The sequence below is a fragment of the Phocoena phocoena genome, chromosome 1, assembly GCF_963924675.1.
Source record: "Phocoena phocoena chromosome 1, mPhoPho1.1, whole genome shotgun sequence".
Taxonomy (NCBI): Eukaryota; Metazoa; Chordata; class Mammalia; order Artiodactyla; family Phocoenidae; genus Phocoena; species Phocoena phocoena.
In genome coordinates, this window is record NC_089219.1 from 50,339,805 (window position 1) to 50,367,796 (window position 27,992).

General features: G+C 42.9%; 1 protein-coding gene across 3 annotated transcripts in view; it reads left to right on the top strand.

The window, feature by feature from the left end:
* Positions 1-236: 236 nt before the first annotated feature.
* FGGY (FGGY carbohydrate kinase domain containing) overlaps positions 237-27,992 on the top strand; it is a 399,164-nt gene continuing 371,408 nt past the window's right edge. The window contains exons 1-4 of one of the 3 annotated variants that reach the window (XM_065876468.1): positions 237-335; positions 6,082-6,296; positions 18,222-18,333; positions 24,092-24,243. In XM_065876468.1, the coding sequence (XP_065732540.1) occupies positions 6,096-6,296; positions 18,222-18,333; positions 24,092-24,243 (465 nt within the window). In that variant the 5' untranslated portion in view covers positions 237-335; positions 6,082-6,095. Of the gene's footprint in view, positions 336-6,081; positions 6,297-18,221; positions 18,334-24,091; positions 24,244-27,992 lie in introns of those variants that run through there. The other 2 variants (XM_065876483.1, XM_065876476.1) reach the window with 2 other exon arrangements.

Consider the following 27,992-nt stretch of genomic DNA (forward strand, 5'->3'; position numbering starts at 1 on the left):
GCGCTTTCCTTCCCATCCCGAACTTTCTCTCCATCTTAGAGCATGTGCGCATTGTTTAAAGTGGTATTTAGTTCCTTCTGACAAAGAGACTAAAGTTGACCAGTGTACTCATTGCTTATCTTTTTCTTCCTAAACCTCCCAACCCCCTGATTGCAATATAACTAAATTAAAAAAAAATTGTGTGGGTCTCGTGTACTCGAGCTCCCAGCCAAGACCAAAGATCAAAGTCAAGAGAGGATATTGAGCTCCCTCCCAGGTCCCTGGGACGCTGTATTTGCAGACACTGTTTCCAAGTCAGTCCTGGAGGAGTAGCCCTCTGAGAAATAGGACTGCAGGTAAGCTCATCCACTTTGGAGCCTTGTAGTCTTAGGAAACATTGTTACCGGTCTTTGGTCACTTAGGGGAAGAGAAGGAGGAAAATACAAGAGAACAATCCCCAAAGGTTGGTTTTCAGCATTGGTATTTGAGCATGACCCCTTAGAATCTCTGGGATAGTTGTGCAGAGAACAGCCTCCCGTGTCTGTGACCCTCTTTCCTTTTCTCACGTTGCCTTTGAGCAGCTTGCATGTTTGTTAAAGAATCAGCCATGAAGCCTGTGGTTTTCTGTGGCACATTTCTAATAATATTTGTAAAGGCTATTATTTAATGAACTGCATACATATTTATCATAAGAGCAGTCTTTTGATGGTGAACAGGGGCTAAAAGCCAGTCCAGTCTGCGCTGGGGACTTGGCTGGGAGGCTGTTTCTGCCCTTCAGAGCCTCCTGTAGACTGAAAAGTTAGGTAAGGCTCGGGACGTGTGTGCAGCCAGCTTGAATTTCTCCCTGTAGGTTTTCTTTGCCTTGGCCTTCACAATCTATGTCCTTATTTCTCCGTCTGACCAGCCTCCCTATATTACCTATTAGTTGTTTTTGTTTTTAGAGAATTTATCTTTGACTGAAATGAATGAATTGGAACTAATGTTCTGACTCTCAGCATTCATCCATTGGGCTCTGGAGCCATACCATCCTGGCCTGGAGTCCCAGCTCCTCTGGTTTTGTGCTCTATGACGTTAAATAGCTTTATTGCTGAGAACCTCAATCTCCTAAACTGGAAAATGGGCTCATAGTGCCAACCACACGGGACTGTTACAAAGGTGAAGTGAAATCACAAGATCAGGTGGGCGGTTTGCAGAGCAGAGCTTAATAAATGCTAGTTGTTGCTGCCTTTGTTGTTGATATTGAAGAAGTTTTTGAAGGATTTGGGTTTCACTTTTAGGTTGGTGTGTAGAAAGAGCCCTAAACCTGCCTTAAGAGGCCAGGGTTCAAATGCAGGTGCTGCTGTTGTTTGCTGTTTGTGGTACTAAGGGCAAATTTCCCCATCCCACCAAGGTATAAAATGGTGATAGGGTTACCAGCTTGACTGGGTTTCAGTCAGAAGATATGAACAAATGTATAAAAGTGCCAGGCATGCGGGAGGATCCTAATCCTTTTAAAAAAATACAAATTGGAAAAGGGAATAATGTTTTCCACTTTGCAGTTACTTTATTTCTTGAGGCCAAGAGGGACTGGAATACAGTTTGGAGTCTAGGACACAGCCGAGAGTACCTATGACCCAGGAACAAAGGGCACAGAAAGGGGAGACAAGGAATCTGAGTTGCAGAAACTCCTCTGGTAGAGTTTTTATAACTCACAGGGTTGAGTTTCAGGGAAGCTGCCTAAGGGCTTGAACTTCTTTGTTTCTCTTCTTTCAGGGTCCAGGTGTGGAAACAATCATAAAGAGATCACTTAAAACTATAGTAATGGGAAACATGGTGAACTTGAAATATTTAATTAGGATCTATTTCTTACAAAAACATGAACTGGGAGGTCTGTGCGAACAGTGCAGGGAGGGTAAGATGCCCTTGTTCCCGTGGGTTTGACTCTCTTCCCAACTGATGTCTCAGTTAAATGGTCTAGAAATGGGTAGTTTGCCAGAGAGAGGCCACCTGGTGTTGAGGAAGGGTCAGTCTCTGAAGGTGGTCAGCCTGAGTTCTGAGTTAGCCAGTTGTAGACAGAGTAGGCAGAAATACCTAGCAGAGTCCTTGGCAAATGGGCATTTACTAAATGGAGGGTATCAGGCAGTATATCATCCTGAGAATGGTTAGGGATTTGGGAGCCAGAGGGAATGAGATTGCTCTCAACTCCATCACTTGCGAGTTCTATGACATACTGGAGCAAGTTATTAACTAGTCTAGGACTCGTTTTCCTCATCAGTAAAATGGGGATGATAACAGTAATTATCCTCAGGGGTCGATGTCAGGATAAAAAGTGGATTAAGAATGTAAGCAAGCTGCTTAGCAAAGCATCGGATACACAGTAGATTTGTACCTTCTATTATTTCCCTAAAGATAGGTTTTAAAGGTGTCCACTGAGTCTCAGAGACTTGGTGAGTTTGCGCTATATGCCAGGCACTGGGCTAACGCTGGGATACAGCTGTGGTCCAGGCAGCACTGGAGTTAATGTCTAATGGCAAAGCCCCACTGTCCACACAAGTGTATGTGTGTGGGCGGGGGGTGGGGTGGTGGTGGTGGTTCTCCCAAAGGATGGGCTCTTTCCTGTTTAGCCAAGAGATGGGTCCAAAACCCAGAGCTGGGGGAAGCCCTGAGTCAGCTGCAGAGTGGAAATCTGCCTCTTTGGATTTTATTGGAGGTAAATCAGGATGTCTGGGTAGTGGGTGGTAAGATGAGGAATTCCTTGTAGAGGAAGACAGTCAAAAGTGAGGGAGCCAGGCCTGAGGAGCTGGGCCAGCCCCCTGGGGGACTCTTTTGTCACTGGCACTGGCAGGAGTACAGAGAAGCCTGGATGATGGCTGGCCAGGTCTGTGTAATCCAGAATGTTTGTATAGATTCTTCATTTCCTGTGTTTTTCCCCTTGTTTCTCCCTCCAGTGTTTAGAATAATCTTGGACAGTTTTAGCCAAGGACAGAGAGTTGTTGGCTTGTCAGGATCAGTGTTGGGGAATAGCATCCCTGGGCCCTTCCAAGTAGTGACAGGGGGAAGCTAAGAGAAGGAACCCCGAGTACAGCAAGAGGATGTGTATGTGGTCAGTTCGGGGAGGTGGAACAGCGAGCCCAGTCAGGCTTCCTCCTCTTTGCAGATAAAGAGACCGAGGAAGATCTGAGCCATGGCACTGTCCTATTTTTTCCTTCACTGTATCCTTAGCTCTTAGCAGGGTGCCTGGCACAATCCACATTTCTTTGAATATCAGTCATTGATTGCAAGATGCATCATTATTTCATATACCACTAAGAAGGAAAGAACATGCTACTGATCAGTTGTAAGATGCCATTGATTGCCGAGTCACTAATTTTGAAGAAGCTAAGTGTGAAAAAAATGAGTGTCTACGAATTAATAAAATGTAGTTGTAAGCATCCAATAAATATTTGTTAATTGGATGGATGAAGCATACAGAGATTAGAATCAAGGAAAAACACTAGTGCAGATAAGTACAAACCTAGGAATCCAACTATTAAAGCACTAAAGCCCGAACCTGTTCATGCTTGTTTTCTGTGGATTCACTGATCTAGGTGTTCATTCCGTAAACATTTATTGAAAACCAGTTATGTACCAGACACTGTACTGGTTTTGGGGATATAGAAATTGTAGGAGCTGGGGATCCAGGAATCAATCAGTTCCTTTCTTCAGGTTCAGGCCAGTAAGGGAGACGGACACAGAAACAAAAAATTCACAGTCGAGTGGTCTTCAAAAAGTTGGCAAAGAAAGTAGGGGCACAGTACTCTGGTGACAGCAGGGCATGGAGAGAGGCAAGGCAGTCTTTCCTGAAGAGGTGGTGGTTTAGCTGGATCTTGAAATGGAAGTCAGCAGGCTTACAAGAGAGGAAGGAGGTAGCAAGGGAAGAGAAGCATGAGGGGAGACAGTCCTGTAGCGGTGCGGTACACCTGTGGTCCTGCGAGGGGTTCAGGATGTCTGGAGCTTGGCGTGAGAATGGGCAGGACTGAGGTGGATGTGGCTGGACAGCAGGCAGATGGCAGCTCCTGGAGGGCCTGGGATGCCGTGCAGAGGGCCTCAGCCAGTGGTTTTCAGCCATCCTGAGTCCTGAGGAAGGACCCAGCAGAGCGATTGCTGGGGGGAGGGTAGAGGGCCAGGCAAGGGTGATATTTGCTTCAAACAGAGAAGCTCTGCTTTGATCTGTTTTATTTCAATTTTTCCGAGTAATGGCTTGAAGGAAAGATATCCCTTTCGGATGCTTGAAGGAATGCATGGTTTGAAAACTGGTGCCACTGGTCATACGGGCGAGGAGATGAGAAGGCACTTAGGCTGGAGCCTGAGAGTTGTTCTCTGAAGCTCAGACGGAGGTAGCACATGTTCTTAACTACAGCTTCCCCATTGGCCTCTACACCTGCCTGTGAACCAAAGGGGGCCACACACCTCTGGGAAATCTTCGTGATCAAGTCAGAAGCTATCACTTGTAATGAAGCTGTTTTTGACTGGGATAAATAGCCAGGAAGCTGTAATGGAACATCTGCTGGCTGACTTCATTTTAGAATTACCAGGTGTGACCTTGCCGAGGAAACATTACCTTTTTGAAGTGGAAGGGTGCAGAGCGCTGCTGCGGTTGAAATGAGACTCTAGGCGCTGAGGCCGCCCCGAGCTCACCTGGGGAGTTGTAGCATGTTCACCAGCATGGGTATCTTGGGGGCTTGTTCTTATTCTTTAAAAGGCCAATCTGGAAAATGAAAGCCTCTGTGAGATGTCTGTGTCATGGGGGCTAATCTGAGCAGAGGGACTCAGAGCCACAGTGAAGGCCAAGGAATTCCTGAGTGTTCTCTGGTCAGATTTCCTTGTAACTCACAAGGGGTCTGTAAAGAAAACAGATTGTTTAACAAGTTCCTGATCCTGTCTCCCTCGAGGCTCCTTCCCAATTCCCAGTCACTTCCTGACACGGCTGCAGTATATTTGCCTCTTCTCCAAACCTGTATCACAAGCTGCTAAGAAGGACAGGAAGGGACATGAGACAGATGTGGGACCTCGGGTCCAGGCTGCTCTTGAGTGGTGCTGGCTTAGTCTTTTAACTTCTCAGAGACCTATTTGCCCATCGGTATAAAATGCATCAATGTGCATTTACTGTTCTTAAGTGTGTGGACCTAGCATTAAGAGAAAAGTTACGTATCTCTTGGCATCTCATCTTAGTCACCTGTAAAATAGATTTTTAACTATACTCACCTTCACGGGGAGAGGGGAATTGGATGAAGGCAGTCAAAAGGTACAAACTTCTGGTTATAAGATAACTAAATGCTAGGAATATAATGTGCAACGTGATACATAAAATGAACACTGCTGTATTTATGTATGAAAGTTAAGAGAGTAAATCCTAAGATACCTCATCACACAAATTTGTTTTTCTGTTTCTTTACTTTTAAATCTCTATGAGATGATAGATATTCACTAAGCTTATTGTGATAATCACTTCTTACTGTATGAAAGCCAAATCATTATGCTGTACACCTTAAACTTATACAGTGCTCTATGTCAATTATATCTCAATAAAACTGGAAGAAAAAAATAGTCTCACCTTGTAGAGTCGTAGTGAGTAGAGGGGCTGTATGTACTTTTTACAGTGCATGTTGGCACATAATAGGTGCTCAGTAGATAGTTTTTTGAATGAATGGCCGCCTGGGCAGATGAGGTTCCTTTTCAGCGCCATGGGCATTGTCCTTGTTTTGATTCAAATTCACTGAGAAGAAAATGCATATCTATTGCCTCCAGATTCTCAGCTCTATAACCCTTTATTTATCCTCATAGCACTTTTCACCCAGTGTCAGGACTTTGCTTGAGTAATTAATGCAGTTCGTAAATCCTCACCATCTGACTCCCTTCCAAGAACAGAAACTCCATATCTGAGGCCATGCCTGTCTGTTCACCCACTACCTAGCTCAGTGCCTGTTAGCACACTGGCAGCAATGAATGTTTTGTTGGATGAATAAATAATCAGTGGCTACCAGTTCATCAGCTGCATCCCTTCATTTCCACTTTCAAGTTGTCCCATGCTTGGCTTTGCAGACCCACTTGGTCTTCACGTGGTTTTGCCCTTGATCCCCGCAGGTGGAGGCACGGCAATGCCCGGCGGAGATCAGGAACTCGGGAGCTACTACGTGGGTGTGGACGTGGGGACAGGCAGTGTCCGTGCAGCTCTGGTGGACCAGAGGGGTATCCTCTTGGCTTTCGCAGACCAGCCAATCAACCAGTGGGAGCCTCAGTTCAACCACCACGAGCAGTCCTCCGAGGACATCTGGGTTGCGTGCTGCATCGTCACAAATGTATGGCCTCAACTCTCGCGTTCTCACATGTGTTCCCCTGCTCCCACCTGCTGAGTGTGTATAGTGTGTCCATCTGGTGCCAGGGACAACGTCGGGGTAACTTTAGACACAGGCTTTGCCTTTAGGGAGCTCATGGTCTATGGCAGAGACCAACAGACAGCTGGGATGTAATGTGATATGTGCTGGGAGCAAAGTGACTGTGGCTAGAGCTGAGGAAGGGGCCAACACTGAGGGGCTCCAGGTAGACAGGATGGAGGATGCAGAACATGTAGACAGAGGATTCAGTCAGATGTGACCGAATGTGAAGACGTCACTGATAACCATAGATGACCTCTACTGCGCCCTCAGGTGTGCCCAGTGCTGTGTAAAACATGTTAACATGCATTATGCAGTCGAATCCTCACAACGACCCTGTAAGGTACCCTCGTTTTATTGAGGAGGAAACAAAGGCATAGAAAGATTAGGTAACTTACTCAAGTTCATGCAGTTAGTAAGTAGGAAAGGCAGTCTGACTCCAGTGCTGCACCCTTAGTCACTGGACTCTCCTGCCTTCCAAGTGGACGAATGAGGGGAACCTCATTTTGTTCAGAGGGAACTGCATGTGCAAAGGCACAGTGGCCTGAGAACACGGTGGGTTCTGAGAAAGGAAGGAAGTCAGGCAAGACTAGTGCATCTCTCAGTTGTGCCAGGTAGACATTTATCTCGAGTGGCCTTGGTTTGCGGTCAGCTTGCTGGCTTGGGAAAAAGAGTGATGCTGGTTGAGAATTGTTCCCTTTTAGTTTCACTTGACTGGTTTTATATCCTGGTGATCAGGAACGACAGATGCTTTTGTAGTTTTTTTCCAGAGGGAAAAATAAAGTCCTGGGTTCTCTCTTCTCTCTGTTCCTAGTTTAGTTCCTTAAATATTCATGAAGGGCTTGGTAATTTGCAGATGGACAATTCACCATTCTGTCCGTATTGATCAGTCTGTTTAAACTTTAATGAGCTCTGGGCTGATGTTAGTGCCCCTGGAGAAGAAGGCAGGGAGAGAAGGTGGGGGTGGGAGGCACTGGAGCATTATTATATAGGAATAAAAGGGGGGCACATCTTCTCTTCTGCCTGTTTAATTTTCCTCCTCCCTCCCCCGCCCCATCCCAGCCCCGCCTTGGTGAGAATCTTCTACGCTTTGCCCTTGGGTCTCCTTTGTTCTTCCAACATATAGCATTTCTTGCCATTAAGGAAATTGTCAAGAAGAAAATATAATCCCCTGATGAAAAGCTACTTTAAAAACAGGTCTGCTCTAAGTACAGCTTGGTTTAATGTTGGATTTTTTAATCATCTCCCGGTGGCAGCCACCTCATCATCTGCTTGAGCCCCATTAGCCACGTGAGTGCTCTGGGCATTTGTCTTTAGCGAGGATGTCTCTCTGTAGCAAACCTGGATAAAGCTATTGGGTCTTAGGCTGTTCCCCTCGCATGGGGTATGGCCATGTGGCCGCATGTCAGAAGCCATATGATAAACATGACACACCTACTCACAGCTATATTGCTATGTGAGGTTGAAGGAGGGGAGCATGTTTATATTAGAGAGGTAACACACCAGAGAGCACAGATTCTGGAGCCAGACTGCCTGGATTGACATCCCAGTTTCAACATTTATTAGCTTGTCATCTTGGACAAGTTACTTATGGTGTCTTGCTTGAGTTTCATCATCTGTAAAATGGAATGATGACTGTACCTATCTGCATTGGGTCCTTGTGAGGATTAAATGAGTTAATACATATAAAATGTGGTAACGGTGCCTGGAAATGAGTAAGCACTATGATTCCTATGGCGATGATGATGACAGTAACAGAAATGAGTAGATTATGGAGGAGAGTGAATTTCTAAGATGAAATACTGAAAAGTCAATGTCAGTAAGGGAGGCACCTCATGGGAATATTCACTCCTTTTGTCGTTAGGGTTCTTTCCATGTAAGATTTTGAGAAGCAATGGTCTGGGGCAAGGGGTGACATAAAATACATCCCGACCTGTCTTGTCTTTCTCAAGGACTTAAGGAAGTCAAGAGTTTGAGAGCAGTTGTACTTACTGCTTCCTTTTCCCTGAGTTGCTCACATTGCCTCAGACGCTGTCCCCTTAGTCGAGTTAATAAAAACAATAAGAACAACAGTAACCATATGATGATGATGATGGCAGCTAAAATTTCTTGGGCACTGATCATGTTCCAGGTACCATGCTGAACACTTTATACCAATCACTTCATTTTTCCCACACAACAGCCTCTTTTTAAAAAAAAAAAACTGAAATATAGTTGATTTGCAATGTTGTGTTATTTTCAGGTGTACTATTTTTTTCGGATTCTTTTGTCTTATTGGTTATTAAAAAATATTGAGTAGAGTTCCCTGTGCTATACAGTAGGTCCTTGTTGGTTATCTGTTTTATATATAGTAGTGTGTATATGTTAATCCCAAACTCCTAATTTATCCCCCTACCCTTTTCCTTTTGGTATCCATAAGTTTGTTCTCTGTGTTTGTAGGTCTAGTTCTATTTTGTATCTAAGTTCATTTGTATCTTTTTTTTTTTTTTTTAGATTCCACGTACAAGCAATATTATATGATATTTGTCCTCTGTCTGGCTTAGTTCACTTAGTATGATAATCTCCATGTTGCTGCAAATGGCATTATTTCATTCTCTTTTATGGCTGAGTAATGTTCCATTGTATATATGTACCACATCTTCTTTATCCATTCCTCTGTTGATGGTCATGTAGGTTGCTTCCATGTCTTGGCTATTGTAAATAATGCTGCAGCGAACATTGGGGTGCATGTATCCTTTCGAACCATGTTTTTCTCTGATATATGCCCAAGAGTGGGATTGCTGGATCATATGGTAGTTAAGAACCTCCATACTGTTCTCCATAGTGGCTTCACCAATTTATTATGAACTCTGTTTTAGAGCTGGAAGAAATGAGCTGTTAAGAGGTAAAGTAACCACCCAAAGTCAGGGGTTGGGCTGCTGCTGTCTCCCTCTTGCTCTTTTTTTGTCGCTCTCTTCAGCCTCATCTTATTCCACATGCCTACATCTTGGAAATCGTATTAAGCTACCTGAATTTTTTTTCTAAATTAGCACTGAATGGAGAACTTTGAGCTTATCCTGATTGTTATATTAAGCATTATGAATTACAAGTGCCTTTACCCAGCTGTCTGCTTATGTGGAAAATGTGTGCCCCCCTGAGCAGGGATCATATCTTGTTTACCTGTATTTCCTTAGAGTTCCTCACTTGTAATGTGCCCCATTCATGTCTGTTGAGTGCGTGAATGAGTGAAATATCTGTTGTTTTCATTATCTGGCATGCTCTTTTCTCATCTTTTTTTTTAACCTGCCCAGTTCCTGGGTACCTTTTAAAGTAAGATTAAGCATTACTTCCCCCTGGGAGCCTTCCTGGATGACCTCTGACAGTCCCTGCCTGCCCTTTGACAGCCTCAGAAGAAAGAGGGTGAGAAGTCCCTCTCTGCTGCCCCAGAGCCCATGTCTTCACCTGTATCAGTATCTGGTCCTTACCAGATTGTGTTTTAATTGGTGACTTGTTTTAACCATGAGCTGAACTCTTGGAGAGTGTCATCTCTGTGTCCACAGCACCTAACACATTGCTTGGCACAAATTTGATGCTCAGTAAATGATTGCTGAATAAATGTTACTTAGAGCTAAAAACAAGCAAACAGAAAGCATTCTGACATCCCTTATCTTGTTCAAATGTTGCAATAACTCTATGACATAGTTTTCCATACTTCCTATTTGACAAGTGAGGATATTAAGGCTCTGAAACTAATGAGTATTAGAGACAGACCTAGACCTCTACTGAGATGGCTCCAAATCCTCTTCTCTGTTCTACTCACCACTGCTCCTGAAACTGTCAAGTCTTTATTGGGTTGATACCCACACATCTAAAAATTTCTATGGAAACGCACAAGTCCTAGAGCTTATGTTGTCCTTGATTTTAAGAGTTTATATCCCTTTTTGGAGCCGCAAATCTTAATCACCTCAACAAGGCAAGAACATTGCAAGGTAGTGTCTAGTAACAGCTTCCATTAGGAAGAAGATAAGCTGGAGGTACCATTCAGCCAGCAGGTATTTGTCAAGTGTCATTAGCCTGCGAATATTTATTGAGCACCTACTATGTGCTATGCTCTTTGCTAAGCGCTAGATTATATATGGGAGTGAGGGCTACAACAGGTTCTCTGCCCCTAAGGATGAAATAGTTCAGTTGCATGGAAAAAAATAATACCCATGAAGCCAACGAAATACCATTTTGTTCTAAATTGTACCAGCTATGTGAGTAATGGTTGGAGAGAGAAGGAGCAGAAGAGGGAGTCACCCGTGTGGGATTGAGCAATCATGTCAACCTCCTATATTTATAGAACCTTTATGGTTTACAAAGTACATTCCTATCCATTTGATTGTCATACAAGGTAGGTAGGGGAGGGGTTGTTACTCCCATGTTAAATTGAAAAGAAATACTGAAATCCAGAGAGTTAAGTGACTTTCCCTAAGTCACCCAGGAAGTGGGTGATAAGCCTGAACTCAGGCCAGATCTCTGCATTCCCTCCATCTCCAGCACCACATACCTTCCTCTTTTGTCTGGATTAGCCTTGGAATGTAACTGACCTCATCTATGTCTGTGCACTTCCCCTCTCCAATTGTGCTCCTTCTTGAGCTGGAATGATAGATACATGTTAATGCTAACTTGATCAGATCACTCTTTTGCTTACAGCTCTTCTGTAGCCCCATACTACTGCTTGGATAGAACTCAGAATCCTTAACATGGCCTGTAGGCGCTGTGTGGTTTGGTTTCAGCCTGCTCTCCTGGCTCATCTCATGATGCTTCTCTCAGCTCTGCCTTCCACCCATATTCTCCTTCTGTCATAATCCCACACATGCACTGCTCCCCTTGTCCTCTGGCCAGACTTTTGCACACATTCTTTCTTCTTCCTGCACACTCTTCCTGCCTTCCGTTGACATATTTCACTCCTATTCATCCTTAGATCCATACTGTCCGATACAGCAGTCACTAGCCACATGTCACCGTTTAAATTTAGTTAACATTAAATAGAGTTTAAAATTTGGTTCCTCCATTGCAGTAGCCGCGCTTCAAGTGCTTGGCAGCCACGTGTGGCTGGTGGCTGCTGTGCTGGACAGCACGGGTACAGAGCACGTCCATCACTGCAGAAGGTCCCTTGCGTAGTGCTGCACTGGATCTTAGTTCCAAAGGCAGTTGTTCAAGGAGGAAGCCGTTTCTCGCCCGATGTTACCTCCCAACTAAGTCCTATTTTACTCAGTGTTTTCACATCTCTTGTACTTTTTCTTCATAGAACTTCACATGGTTTGTGAATCATTCATTTTTGCATTAATATCACAAAGTAAAATCATTCTATAATCAAGTAATAACATAACAAAATAAATGAAGTAAAATAAAATAATTCCCATTTGTGGATTAATAGCTGTCTTTTCTACTAGATTTTGTACTGCAGGAGGGTAGGAACTGTAGTTTGCTCACCCAGGTCCTAACGCATAGTAGACCCGGGAAATGTAAAAAGAATGAATGGCTCAAGACATTGGGACCTCCCTACTCCCAATCAATGAAGAAAGCTTGAGGAAGGATGTAAGGTTAAAAGTGAGGCTTGAGAACACTAAGACTGGTTGTTCAGGAGGAATATTACGGACGGAAGCGCTTAGGTGGAAAAGTTAGAGTCATCCCTGGCTGGAGCAGGTGGTTTCCAGTAGGAGGAGGAAGGGAAGCTGGAATTGGTGTTGGGGGCATACCTGGGGTGGCTGGTTCTGAGGCCAGTTGGGAGCTCTTCTAGAATCATCCTGACTTTCAGACTGACCAGCAACAGATTCAGGATGGCTTGGAGGAACAGAAACTAAATTCAAGGATGCCAGTTAGGAGGCAATTTCCTTCTTCTAATAAAGGTCTGGAAGCTGAGATTTGTTTGAACCATAAGGTCTGGGAGGCCTGGGGCTATGTCTCTCTTGTTGAGCATGTGTCCTCTGTGGTGGCACATGTAGGTGCCTAATACTGTCTCTTTAATAAATGAAGGGCTGTGTTAGGATGTTGGCCGAGGAATAAAGAGGCGGCACAAGACTGAGAGACTTTGGAAGGAAGATCGAACAGGACCTGGTGACGATGGAGAGGAAGGAGGTAGAGGCAGTGTCAGAGTTTCTGTCCTTGGAGGAATGTTGGTGTCACTGACATAAATGGCAGTGTTTGGCCTCTATCTCTCTACCTTATGTTCAAGGGACAGTACCACACCTGAGCTAGGATGCTGTGTAGGTAATGGACCAGGATTGGATTTGTTCATTTTACTGGTCACTAGAGTAGATTTCGTAAAGCTGAAGGCCTCCAGGGGCCTTGCAGGTAACATACACCCCACACAAGCTGTATTAGCCTTGTTGTTATTCCCACCTTAGGGCCTTTGCACTGGCTGTTCTCCTGCCTGAAACAGTTTTTCTGCAGTTTTCTACAGGGTCAGCTCCTCAGGTCCTTCAGGTGTTTCCTCAAATCTCACTTTCTCAGCAACTACCTTCCCCTTCTCCGGCATTCCTGATCCCCCTGACATCACTTTGTAGTATACTGTACATACACGACATAATCTTTTCAGTTTATTGGCTGTTGTATATCCTTACAACGTAACCTCCAAAACAGTAAGGAATTAAAAAAAATATTTTGCTTTCCATTGTTTCCCAAATACCCAGAAGAGTGCACAGCATGACCTTAGAAGGGGCTTTATTGTATTTGCTGACTGACTGAATGCGTAATTGAATTGTGTAGGCAACAGGGAGTGATGGGCCTGAGGGAACTGGGGATTTCATAACCTCATGCACACTCCCAAAGCTGACAAAGGCATTCAAATCAAGATTTAGAAGAATACAGTACCAGCCACATAGAACTCTATTGCAAGCTGGATTCCGTGAGGCCCCAGGCTTTGACGCTTGCTCCAAATACAGCCAAAGATAAAACCAGGTATGCCTCTGACCCTCCAGTTCTCAGTTTGGAAGATTTCTGAGGAACGCTGTCTCCCCACCCAATAAGGCACAGCCTGCTGATTTAAAACACATGCAGAATTGAACTGGTTCCCACAGTCAGAACAAAGCGATGCACAATCCCTTCCCCAAACATTTGTTTGCTGCCCCATAGCTACGAGTTGACAGTTGCAAGACATGGACCAGGTTACCGAATGAAGTTGCAGAAGTCTCCTTCTCTGGAAATTCTTTAGCAGAGCAATGTGCTTTCTCTCTAGCCGAGGAAATTCCCTTGATGCCAAGCTGTTGGGGTGAGTTTACTAGCCTGCTTTCTTCTTCCATTAATGAGCATATAAAAAAGAATCCTCAGGTCAGCAGGTCAAGTCCCAGGGGCCTTCTGGGTAGTGTGACCCTGACAGCCATCTCTCTGAGATGATTTAGATGGGGGTGGGGTTGGGGAGTGGAGGGGGTCCTCATGATAAGCCTGATGAGCATGGTCATAAGGCATTTCCATATAAGGCTGGGGAAATGACAGTGGCTGCCTAACCAAATCAGGTTTAAATGCATGTCACAATTATTCCTCCAGTTCCTTGTGATAGGTTTCCGTTTTAGAGATGGAGAACACTGCACTTTTGAGGCTGAAAGTCCATGGTTAGAATATAGAACTCTGTAGGTCTTCGAGGGGATTCATAAAGTAGATTGTAGAGAATATTTTCTTTGCTTCTACTGGAAAGTCACTCCCACCATAATTCTTAGGAGGATTTGAGTTTATCCAAACTTTTCAGTTGTTTATCCTGTCATTTTATATGTGCGTACATGACACACAGAGCATGCTATGCTTCATACATCAGAAAGATTCCATGAACACAGTTAGTAAGGCATCGAGTGAGTTTTCCATCCTTCATATTTCCTACAAAGGTTTATCGGTTCCAGAGTACTTTCAAACTAATTGACGGTCTTGATCCTTACCTAGGAGTTCTCTCTCTCTCAGGAACCTGAGGCTCAGAAAGGTGATGAGATTAGTGCAAGATTACCTGATCCGGAAGTGGTGGAGTTAGAACCAGAAGGTGGCTCTTTTGACACTGTAGCGCATGCTTGTTTCTACTCCAAAGCTGCCTTGTTGGTATTGAGTTTTATTGCATCTTCTACATGTTCCCTCCCAGTTCCTCTCTTGACTAATTGCAGGCCTATGTGGGGTGGGCTTGCCCAAGTCAGGCATGCACTCTCTGGGCACAGAGACCAATAGGGCCGCAGGGCAGGTAGAAGTTAGGGCTGGCTTGTTGATTGTAAGATTGATGCTCCATGAGTTCAGAGAAGATTGGAGGCAGCTAATTTCCTCAAATAATGGCTGCTACTTATTGTGCACCAAATGCCAGATGTTGGGCTAATCACACCTTATTTTGCTGAATTCTCATAACGTCATTAGGAGATGTAGGTCTAAGTAATAGCTTTGTGTAACCAAGGAAACTGGTTTTCTGGCTTCCCAAAGTCACATGACTGGTCGGTGGCAGAGCCAGGTTCAAACTCAGGGCGTCTGCACCCAGTACCATTGATCTTAGCCACTACCCAGAGATTTCCAAGCCAAGTTGGAAGGACATTCCAGGTAGAGGAGGCCATGCTTATAAATGCTACAGAGACATGATCCAGCAAGGCAAGGGGGTGATTAGAATGGCTGGAATTGTGTAACATGCCCTGGGTCACATAGCCAGAGTGACAGAGCTAGGATTTGAAACCAGGTCTTTGTGGGTCATTGTCATGAGGCCAATGCTGACAGGCACTTGGGTTTGCGGCTCACATTCTTCTAAGTCTTGATGGATCCGTGTAGTAAAGGTGTACGGGGCATTCACCTGGTGATGTGGAACAGAGGTATTGCCAGGCATCACAGATGGCTGACTAGCGATGTTCTTGCATAGAGCACGTGCCCTCTCTGCAGGGTGAGTCTCTTGGGCAGGCAGGCAGTATGGTGGAGTAGGAAGAACACAGGCTCTGAGTTTGAATTCTGGCTCTGCCATCGACTGGCTGTACGACAGGATTAAGTTCAAATTCTCAATCTTTGGAGCCCACTTGCTGTTCCCTTCCCTCCCCAGTCTTCCACTTATTTTTTTATGAAATGGAAATACTAAATGTTTCCTCAGTGAGTTTTGTAAGGATTAAATAAGATGATGTTTGTAAAGTACCTGACACTCCATAGGTGCTCAATATATGGTGACATTTTATAATTCATTGTTGTTATTATTTGAAAAAAATTAATGCTTTTCTTTGTTGAAAAATATGTAATAATTGTGTGTAGCTCTTATTTGAAGAACCCATTGAATAGTAAGAAACAGAATCCTAAATGACAAGTACAACATTCCAAAACAGGAAAAAAGAAGACTTGAGCATTTTATTTTATTTTATTATTATTATTATTTTTGTGGTACGTGGGCCTCTCACTGTTGTGGCCTCTCCCGTTGTGGAGCACAGGCTCTGGACGCACAGGCTCAGCGGCCATGGCTCACGGGCCAGCCGCTCCACGGCATGTGGCATGTGGGATCTTCCCGGACCGGGGCACGAACCCGTGTCCCCTGCATTGGCAGGCGGACTCTCAACCACTGCGCCACCAGGGAAGCCCGACTTGAGCATTTTAAATGGTGATGGACACATTTGAGTTGACTTTTGTGGTATTTAAAAGGTTATTGTCATGTTTTAAGTTGGCAGGAAATGTTAATGAGTATGATCACTCATGCTTTTTCACAAAAGGAAACCATAGAAACAAAAATTAAAAAATAGAATTCATCAATAAATCTGTTATTCTCCAGCTTAAAAAATTACATGACAAAGTGAAAAATCTCCCATCTCCTCCAGCTGTCGTTTCTGTTCTCAGAGGCAACCACTATTATCAGTTTGTTGTATATTTTTTTGTTTTTTTTTGTACCTTATTAATATATCATGGATGTATTTCCATTTCATCTTTTATAGCTCAACTTTGTAAAAAAAATATTTAACAGCTTGAGGTATAATTTACATACCATAAAATATCCATTGTAAATGTATAATTCAGTGATTTTATTAAATTTACACATTGTGCAATCATCACCATAATTCAATTTTAGAATAGTTCTGTTACCCCCCAAAAGTTCCCTTACGCCTGTTTGTAGTCAGTTCCCAGCCCCAGTCATAGATAACTGTTTTCTGTCTTTATAGTTATTCCTTTCTAAAAATTTCACAGAAATGGAATCATACAACATGCGTTCTTTTGTGTCAGACTTCTTTCACTTAGCGTAATGTTTTTAAGGTTCATTCATGTGGTTGCACAGATAGTACTCTTTCTGAGTACTATACTGTTGTATGGGTATAACACACTTGGTTTCAACATTTGGTTAAACCATGGTGAACATTTGATTTGTATAGGTTTTTGTAGATGCTGTTTATCAGGTTGAAGAAAGTCCCTTCTATCTTGGTTTATTGAGTGATTTTTATTTTTTATTTATTTTTTGCATCTGTTGAGATGATCATTTGGTGTTTGTGCTTTATTAGTATATGTTATACATTAATTGATTTATGGATATTGAACAACTCTTGCATTCCTGGGGTAACCCCACATGGTCATGGTGAAAAATGAATGTTTTATATGTTACAATATTGGTTTGTTAATATTTTGTTAAGGATTTTTACACTTACGTTCATGGCAGTTATTGGTCTACAGTGTCCTTTTCATTTGATATCTTTGTTTGGCTTTGGTATCAGGGTAGTACTGGCCATGAAATGTTGGAAAATGTTCTCTCCTTCACTATATCCTAAACAAATTTGTATAGGAGTGGTATTGTTTATTCTTTGAATGTTTCACAGAACTTCCCAATGAATCCATCTGGTCCTAGAGTTGTTGTTTTGTGGGAATGTTTTAGGTGCAATTTTATTTTTCAAGGAAGACTGTTTCTCAGTTTCTTATGTAGCTTTGGCCAAGTTCCATAGCCCCAAAATGGTTGTTCTTGATGATGTTGTTCAGTTTTATGCTTTTATTTTGCTTAGAAGATTTGCCAACCTCTTCATACTATCACACCCAGAAGATACTTCTCTATCTCATTTTTTTTTTTTGGCGGTACGCGGGCCTCTCACTGTTGTGGCCTCTCCTGTTGCGGAGCACAGGCTCCGGACACACAGGCTCAGCGGCCATGGCTCACGGGCCTAGCCGGTCCGCGGCATGTGGTATCTTCCCGGACCGGGGCACAAACCCGTGTCCCCTGCTTCGGCAGGTGGACTCTCAACCACTGCGTCACCAGGGAAGCCCCCATCTCTTCATTTTTAATGACTGTAGAAAATTCTGTTTTACAGGTATACCATAATTTATTTAATAAAAATAATTTTTCCAATTTTTAGGTATATTCTTAAACAGTTAACCTTGGTTTATATGTAATTTTACTTACTCATGCTAATAATTCACTAAGATAGGTTCCTAGAAGTAGGATTGCTGGGTCAAAAGTTATGCATTTTTTAATTTTAGTAAATACTATACTATATTCTTTAAAATTTGTACTAAATTATCACACTGTTAGGATAATGTAAAAGAAGGTCCACTTCTCCCTGTCTTGCCACTACTATATACTCTTAATTTTTAAAATTTTTGCCAATAAGAAAAACAAAGATTGGGATATTTTTATTTACATTTATTTAATTTTAGTGGAGTTGGGAATCTTTTTATATACTCTTTGACTATTTCTTTTTATTTTATGAAGTGACTTGTCATGTCCTTTGCTTAATTTCTAATTAGATTGGTTGTCTTTTAAATTAATTTATAGGATCTTCTGATATTTTAGTGACATTGAACTTTTATTTGTTTTCTGTTGTAAATACTTTATTCTGCCATTCATTTCCTTCTAGTCATAACTGTTTTCAGTCTTTTAAAAGCCTGTATTTTAATTTATGTTTTTTTTATTTGTTTTTAAAACAGAAAGTTGTACAAGGGATTGATTTAAACCAAATTCGAGGGCTTGGGTTTGATGCCACGTGTTCTCTGGTTGTTTTGGATAAGCAGTTTCATCCTTTACCAGTGAATCATGAAGGTAGGACCATTTCTCTCTCTTTTCTTGGTGGTGGGATACTGGCCGGGGCCCAGGTGGAGCATGATATCAAGTGTTATCACTGTTAGTGAGATTTACAGGTGGAGCATGGAGCCCCAAAATCATGTCCCTAGAGGTTAAAGCTTGGACAGCGGTTAGTAGGAGAGGGGTGACATTGGGATTAGGTGGATTAGGAAGAGACTTGGCTCCATAATGCACGGGAGCCACACTAGAAAATCTGATGTAGGATGAACACGGGATCATTAGCTGAGAGTGAGTAGCCTTGAAACAGTTAACTGGTCTGGGCCTTTTCAAGGAAGGGAGTGTTGTCTGTGCCTGAAATTGTTTTGCATATGAAGCTCCTCCACCACATTCATTTGAGTGGGTGAATCAAGTTCACTTAAAGGAAATAGAATAAGACAGACAGGACCATATATCACACAAAAGCTGGAAACAAATGGTCTCTCTATTTTCAATAGCCAGACCAAAGACATTCACATTTAATGACGTTGTTCTAATACACTCTCATTACACTCTCATTGCACTCTCTCATTACACTCATGAGTACTGTAATGAGCTGTTTCAAATGTAAGTGCCAACTTTTATCCACTGGCAGAAGTTTCTCATGGGTGGTGAGAATGTGTCCCTTTTGGGATACTCTAGCCAGTAGTGCTAGCACCAAGGTTGCAAACCCAAAAGTCAGATAGGTAATGTAAACGAATACAGTGTGCCAGATTTGAGACAAACAACAGCACATGTGCAGAGATAAAATTCAGCTGACATTTAACCTTTTGATGAGTGGCAGACATTTGGGAGCAGTGGAGACTATGGTGCACTGGAAATTGCAGGCTCCATCTAGAGGAGTGTGACTCTGCATTTTCAGTCGGTTGTTGCCAACATAGGTATCACAAGCATGTTTTGGGCGAGGCTGTATTAAAGAATCCTTGGTAATGGACACTGCTGTAGTAGCACCTTTCTTAATTGGCGGCTATGGATACTGGGGCACACTGGGACACCCTGGCATTGGAGTCAGGCAGTCCCAGATCTTAGCCCTGCTGCTGCTGAGCTGTGACACCTTGAGTGAGTCACTTAACGTCTGCATGGCTTGGTTTCTCCTCTGAAAGAATTGGAATAATGAAACAGTAGCTTTGCTGTGAGAATTAAGTGAGAGCCGGACGCATGAATGCTCAGAAAAGTTTCTTAAGTCCGATTATGAATTCCTTAAGTTAGGAGAATGTGTCTTACTTACTCCTATGGACCTAATGCATGGAACAGTGATTTTTATAAATGACATGCCCTGCAAAAGTACGCAAATGGATGAATGATTAGAGCACAGTGGTAATGGTGACCATCTTTTACACACACACACACACACACACACACACACGTTTTTCTATTTATGCCACATTAACTAGCACCCACTGTGTGCCAATCCCTGTCTGATTAAGTGTTGGGGCTTCAGAGATGAATATGAGTCGTCTTTGTTCTCAGTGGCTGACCACTGGCTCAGCTGGCATTGTTCCAGCCCAGGAGGGCAGGACAGCCCCCGTCTAGACCACTTCAGAGAGCAGAGACCCAAGGAATGGGACTGAACCTACAGACTTCAGCTCAGCAGCAGCAAGCCCTCTCCAGCCACAGAGTGGGCTGCTTGGGGAGGCTGCCAGCACTTCTTTGTTGGCTTGTTTTAAGTAGCAGTCAGGTGACGGTCTGTTAGGGATGCTGTGGGAGGAATTCTCATTTTGGATGGGACTTTAGATGTTAAGAGCCCTAAGTTCCAAGGACTCTGTACCTTCTAATCTGCTAGAACATATGGTTTTTAACTCTAGTTAGCACATTAGAATCAACTGGAGATCTTTTAAGATTTCCAATTCATGAGCCTTACCCCCAGGGTTTGTATTTAGTTGGCTTGGGGTGAGGCTAGGGCATCAGTGTTTTTAAAGTTTTCTCGATAATTCTAATATGTGGAGAATTACTGGGTGCAGATGAATGGACAACTAAAACATTAGGAATAAGAACATCTGAAGTAGAGGAAGAGTTCCTTGTTAAACCTGCTTATACCAGCACCCTCCCGGATGCCATCTTTTTTCTCATTGTAGAGAGAATTGCCTCCTGTTGACAGTTCTCCTATTAAAAGTGTTACCTAGGTTGCAACCTGAATTATACGTGTTGAAAAAACTGTGTTCCACCTAAAAGGTTAAAATGTACCCATTCATCAAATGCATCCAGCTGCAGGTGCCCTCATCAGTTTCTTGCCTTTCAACAGGTTCTATTAAGGTTAGATTTTAATGGCAATGGATTAGCCTGTACTAGAAAATGAAATTCAGATTTTAAGGATGAATTAAGAGGGCCTTTAAAGACTTCTGTTTACCTGATAATGACCCATTCTTGACTGGTTAATTGGAGTAATTGTGAAGAGCAGGGAGTGGGGTCAGGAAATTAACCATCACCATTAAAACCAAACCCATAAGACCAGCAAAACTTAATTTCTTTCGATGGTAACCAAAAAGAAAAAGGAAAAGAAAAAAAAATCCCAAGGAAATTAAGTGCACTAGTTTGAGAGCACTGACCTACACGATAAAATAGTCTCATTGTTTGCCTTTTCTCGTTTGGTCTTTCTTCCTTTTCAAGATCAGACCAGTGCTGGGTTGGACAGAGGTGCCATTGCTGTGTGCTTCCTACCTCTGCAACCCACCTAGCTCAGACCATGACTGGGTGAATCATTCCAGCCACAGGAGCTCTTGGGAGGGAGAGGAACCAAGGGAGATAATTTAGGGTCAGGGAGGAAGTTACTACCTAGGCCACTCTGTAACAGAAAGCTAATATTTAGATGGTTTTCTGATTCACAGTCATTTCCTTCAAGTACCCCTGGAACACCTCCTGTGAGGTGTTGACAGTATTAATTGAATGAGTACAGGGATAAATAATCTGCCCTAAGGTAAACTGACTATGTAACCCTAATTCTGCTCTACCAGATTATTTCCAGTTCTCTTAAAATATGATGCCTTTATGGGTCTGTGCTCTCTTGGTTTCACGTGCTGTTTCTATTGTGTAGCCCCTCCTCCCTCACTCTTTCTTCACCTGCTTATCCAGTGGCCAGTCATTTTCAGAATTAACCTAAAGCTTTCCTGCGTCTTGGAAGCTCCCTGTGCAGCCTCGGGCTCGGCTAACTGGGGGCTTCTCTGTGCTCTTCCTTCTCTCTGTACCATGTCCAGGACTTCTGTCATCACTCCATACAGACGTTTTTCCATTTACCCACGTGTTCCGTAAGGGCAGAGACTGTGGCACATTCTTCTTGGTATCCCAGCACCCAGCCCTGTGCCTGGCATGTAGCAGATGCTTAATAAAAGATGAAGTGAACTTTCAGTGGAGTCATTTATTTGTGATTTTCTACAGGCACTGAAAAAAAGATTAACTTCCAGGTTGTTGTCTGTAATGAACATTGTTAATTAATAATCATAATAAATATAATAAAGTAATTGATTCTACACAATGCTCAGTCGGTCATTCTGAGAGCCTCTTCATGTAGAGGTAGTAGTGGCTGCTCGGTCTGTCTTTACAGTAGAAAGTTTAGCAACAGGTGTTTTTGTCTTGAAGTAGCTGCAGACAGATTCTATACAATATTTAAGATGCAAGGCAGATATTGTCCCCCCCCAACACCCACACACCCACATTGTGTGTGACTGTGTGTGTGTGTGTGTTTATGAATGTGTGCCCACATACCCACAGTCTGATTCCGTGATGGTTCTGGAATAGGACCTGGACATCAATATTTTTAAAGCTATCCCAGGAGATTCTAATGTGAAACTAGAACCAGAACTTTAAGAGTTTTGTCATACAGTAGAATCACTCAGCTGTTTAAACAAAATCTTAGATGTACCTATGGAAGGTTTCATGTACTCTCTCTTATTTTAAACGGATTACTGTTGTTTGAGGAGTTTTTGTGGGACCTGAAATCTCTCCAGGCAGGCAAACCAATGAGTGAGTCCTTAACTCATTACGATGACGACCTAATTTAGATGTGTCCTTAGGCTGACTTTTTTTGGTAAGTTTTAAAAATTCTTTTTCAAATATATGGAAGAGTAAGGAAAATAAGATAACAGCCTCCTATGTATGTATGAGGATAAACAGATGAGGTTTTGCCACATTTGCCACAAGTCCTTTTTTTTTTTTTTTTTTAAAGAAAGAACCACTTGAAGCTTCAGTCCATGCCCTCCCCCTCCCCCGTCCCTCTGCCCAGCAGGTAATGGTTCTGCCATAGCTGGTGTTCACAAACACATTTCTTCTGTGCTTTTACCACATGTGTGTATACCCACAACAACAAACAATATATACTGTGTTTAAAAATACCCCAGCTGGTGTCATTATTCATGTTGATGTGTGTAGCTCGAGTTTAAATTGGTTTTACTAATTTATTTATCCAGTCTCTGCACAGATCTACTTTCAAAGAACACTTTGTGCTTTTCCCAGCTGTGAGGTAGTAGGCATGTCTTCAATCTCGGAGTCAGATTGTCGTTGAAAACGGCTTAGATCTCAGAGTTGTTTTAAGGATTAAATGAGACGATGTGTGCAAGAGGTTCAGCACAAGGCTTGGGACACACACAAACGCGCATGTGCAGCTTTATAAACACTCATATTAGCAAAATTATATAATTGCTGCAGTTATTTTGCCAGTAAATAAAATAACATGTGAAGTGCCTATCTCAATTACTCTTGAGTCCCTTTTATCTTCCCCATTTATAATCTCCCAGGTATATTCCTTGCTGTTCTCTGCATTTTGCCATCAGAGGAAGCAGAGGACTGTGAAAAGAATACTGGCTTGCCCATCAGTGCAGCATGAATTAGCAGAGTCTGGGGAAGGGGAAAAGGGGCAACTAGTTTCTCTGTGGGCTGCAGGATGGTAGAGGTAGGATGTGAGGGGCACTGCCCATGCTCCTTTTCCAGCTGATTTTAAATTCTGTTTCCTGTGATTTATTCCTCTTGAGGGCCTACTATGTGACAAGTACTTGCCATATCCTTTATGCGCATTATCTTTTGTTCAATGAATGAAAAATCTCAGTTAATCCTTATATGTTACATTTTGCAGATAAGAACACTTAGGCTAAGAAAAATTAAATAACTTTCTCAGTATTTCTGCCTATACTGAAAGAACGTTCCCCATTAGGTCTGCCTGGTTCCAGAATGGAAAAAAAATTCCAGTGCTTCCCACCCCACCAAACAAACCAACCGAGTGAGGAAAAACACTTAAATTAACTAATTTTAATTAGAGTGACTAGAGGAAGTGAGAATATAGGCAAATAAAAGCCATTATGTAAATGTATATGATATTATACCTAAAATATTTGTCCATAGTTCAAGGAGACATACCTTAAAAAGCTGAAGTATTGTTTTAGGCTTATTTCATTGGCTCTTTTCTTGAGTATGTACCCAGAAAAGTTTTTCTAGAATAGGTGAGATAGGAAAGGAAGGGGAAAAGTTGAGAGAGAATGAATGGTAATATAATTAATTGGTGGATCTTGACTGGTTTTTCCTTTAGGCGTTTAACCCTGGGACTATATTCAAAGAGCACGTCTCTTCAAGGGTCCGAGATATGGGTAGGATGTACCTAGTCAGTGCTGGTGGTGGTCCTTTCACTTGTTTCTTGTTGATGTGTGAAATTATACAAGCAGTTGTGCAGATTTTTGCCCTTGGGAATCCATAAGTGCCCCCTTGAATTAGAAGGATAAGGATGCACCTGTGTCCTCATCTCCCTTGTTTTTGTCAGGGGATTCTCATCGAAACATCATCATGTGGCTGGACCACCGGGCGGTCAATCAGGTCCACAGGATCAACGAAACCAAGCACAGTGTCCTGCAGTACGTTGGGGGCGTGATGTCCGTGGAAATGCAGGCCCCGAAGCTTCTGTGGCTAAAAGAGGTAAGTATAGCATAGCGTTGAGGAGCGATTACTCATAATAGCAGAGGATTCCATTTATTGAATCTATTGGTACCAGGCACCCTGCTCATCACGGCTGTTGTATTTGATTTTTGCAGCAAGTCTCAGGAAGGTTGATCCCATTTTATTGATTCAGTTGTGGTTAAGTCATTCTGCTTAACTCAGGCAAGGCACTGAAATAAGTATTTGATGCAGATTATCTCTTTGAATCCTAACGGCAACCTTATAAAGTAGTTTTTTTTTCTTTTTCTGTATTTGTAAAAACTAAAGCTAATAGAGATTCGTCAGCTCACCCAAAGTGACTCAATAAGTATGCAAGCAGAACCAGGATTTGAACCTAAAAATGACTGAAATTGATTTTCTTAATATCCACTGTTCTATTGAAGTTCAGAGAGGTTAATTACCATTCCAGTTAGAAAGTGGCAGAGCTGGGATTCAAGTCCAAATCTTCTGACTGGAACATTCTTTCTCTACATACTTTTAGCCCCCAATGATTAATCTTTGGCCTTAGTGGCATTTTATGGAATGCCTTTCTCATCTCACCTGAACTTGAGTTTTCATACTCTTTTGTGATAAGGTGATCTCTGGCTAAGGCACTTGCAGGTGGTTCCCATTTCCAGATGTTAGAATCATTTATGAAGTGTGGAGAATGGTGATGTCAGCTTAATGGTTCCCAGTAGAGATGGATGTGTGAGAAAGTTCAAGTCCTCTGGGAATTGCAGGAACTTGAAAACCCCTAGGTGGTCTGGTGAGGAGAGAATCCATCTAATGATAAGACCTGCCGTGATTCATTTACTGGCCCTGAGTTTTCAGGTGGATTGAGTCTTCAGTTACTCAAATGTGGGGTTGGGGAGAGTTTAAAGGTGATGAGGAGGTGTCCTTGGATTGCCACCTTGGGGCAGAAGGGAGGTAAGTAAAAAGGGCGTCAGTAATCAAGGCAGGCTTGGCTTGTTACTTGTTTAGTATATTGAGCTATTTTGTAAGTTTTAGTTTGCAGAAAGACTTCTATATTTGCTAAGAGTTTGAAAACACAGCTTGTTTTAGGAGTTGGGGGTTTTAGGATCCTAATTCTGACTCTGTTTGCATCACACTGTGTGACTTTGGGCAAAGCAATTCTCATCCCCAGGCCTCACTTTTTCCATCTCTAAAGTGAGAGAGTTGGACTGGATCAGTTTGGAAACTTGATACAAAAATATCCTGAAATACAAAGCAGTGTATTGATTTGTATTTGCACTGCCTCCACGCTCTGCTATGTGTGCTATAGACTTTAACTGAGCTCATCCTAACTGCCTCTGCCTGGTAGATGGCATGGGAAACTGAGGCTCAGAGAGAGGGTTATATGACTTTCCCAAACAGACGATACAGGCAGAATTTAAACCTGTGTCTCCTGGTCTCCAAATCCCAGCTCATCCCATTAGTCATGCAGTACTAAAATCCTCTGTGAAGCATACCACTTTGGGAAGGACCAGGAATGAGGGTGGTGATGGTCTTTAAGCCAGCCTAAACATGTGCAAAAGAACAAATGGGTTGGCTATGTCACCCTTCTGGACCACAGGTGAGGAATAGCTGTTCTGAATTGAGTGAGGAGGATTGAGCAGGTGGTCATTGGTGCAATACCAGAGCCTTATTGAGCACCTGCTTCATAGCCAGCTCAGGGCTGTATATCCCAGGAGATCGAAATATACCTTTGGTTTGAACCTGTCAGGATATTTACCTGTGCGCTTGAGATCTAACTGCACTAAATAAAGCCCATAGAAAATAATTAAGTTCTAGATTTGTGTGGCAATGATTCTGACCTAAGACTGACCATCCATCCATCCATCCATCCATCTAATCAATTCCATTTCAGAATTTTCTGAGTAAGGCTCTAAACAGTGCCTCACTGTGCATTTAACTACCTGAAGGCTGAGGCTCAAATCTGTTTTTCAGACTTTTTCAAATTTTTTTTTTTTTTGTCTTTTTGGTAAGCATGCCCAGGAATCCTTGCTGAGAGTTCCTTTGGTTTTACTGTGATTACAAATTCAAAATCAAAACAACTTCTAAAATCATGTTTCGTACCTTCTCCTTAAAGCCCACCAGCACGGCTTACAGCTAGCTCTTCTCAAACTTCAATGTGTAAATGAATCACCTGGAGAGCTTGTTAAACTGCAGACTCTAACTTAGTAGCCCTGTGGTGGGAGCTAAGAATTTGCATTTCTAACAAGCTCCCAGGTGATGCTGATGTTGCTGGCCTGCAGACTCACAAAACCACTTTCAGTGCTAAAGGCTCTACCTTTGTATCCTGAAAAGCATCCATGTGTGGAGAATCGGGAAACAGTGCCTTCTTTTTATCGGGCTTGTGGGAGACTGAGGCACAGGGAAGTACAGTAGCTTGAGCTGCTGTTCGGCAGCACATTCGGCATCAGAACAGGAGAGTCTGTGCCAAGTTTACTGGGCTGCCATTTGTTTACTCTTCATTCATTCCTTAATTTGCCAACTCTTACCTGAGGTCCTGCTGTGAACCAGCACTGTGGTAGGAACTGGGGACACGGGCACAAAGAGGACTCGGCCTTACCCTCAAGCGGCACAGTGACCACCGGGGACGATGGTGGGGGAGCATAAGGAGAAGGGAGGCGTGGAACCAGAGCCAGCAGAGGATGCACTGAGCGCCGAGATGCAGGCATATGCAGAGTGCTTTCAGGGAAAATAATTTGCTTCCTGCACGAGCTACTTGAGATGAGCCTCAAGATGTGAGTGGAGGTTTTGCATAGTAGAGAAGACATCTAGAGAGAATGAGGTTCATTATGGTAAGGTGTGTAGGCCCTAGGACAGGAGCCTGGGATGCTTCCCTGAGTGTAGTAGGAAGTGAGACCAGGTAAGTAGCCTGGGCTCAGTTTGTTAAGGGCCTATTTGGTGAGAGAGATTAGTGGATGGTTGTTAGGCAAGGGGGAAAGTGTCTTAGATACCTTTGGCAGGGTGAAGAGATTGGATTAGGAATGAGAAAATGTGTGTGGGGCGGAGTAAGAACCAGTTTATTTATTTATGTTTTTATTAGTACATATGCATTTATTTATTGACCATGCCGTGTGGCTTGTGGGATCTTAGTTCCCCTACCAGGGATGGAACCTGGGCCCCAGCAGCTAAAGCACCAAGTCCTAACCACTGGACCACCAGGGAATTCCCCTAAAACCAGGTTTTGTACTTTCCTCATTATAGCACTTAGTTGGCCTTGCTTTGCCCTTAGGATAAACTCCAAAATTTGTAACCTGGCTCAGAAGATGGTGTATGACGTCATTTTCACCTCCCTCCTCTGCTTACTGTGTGTCTCTCACTTTGCTCACTCTGATCCATCCACAGGGATCCACTCAGAGTGCCTCAAACACACCAGCTCTTTGTCACCTCAGCCTTTTGACTAGGGGTTGGCAAACTAGGGCCATGGGCCAAATCTGGCCTGTTGCCTGTTTTTGGATGTCCTGGGAGCTAAGAATGAGTTTTACATTTTCAGATGTTTGAAAAAGAATCAAAAGAAGAGTCATGTTTTGTGACTTGTGAAAATGATAGGAAATTAAAATTTTAGTGGCCATAAATAAAGTTTTATTGGAGCACAGCCATGCTTGTTCGTTTATCTACTGTCTGTGGTTCTTTTGCCCTACAGTGGTAGAACTGAGTATTTGAGATGGAGACTGCATGGCCTGCAAAGCTGAAAATATTTACTCTCTGGACTGTTAGAGAAAAAGTTTGCTTACCTCTGG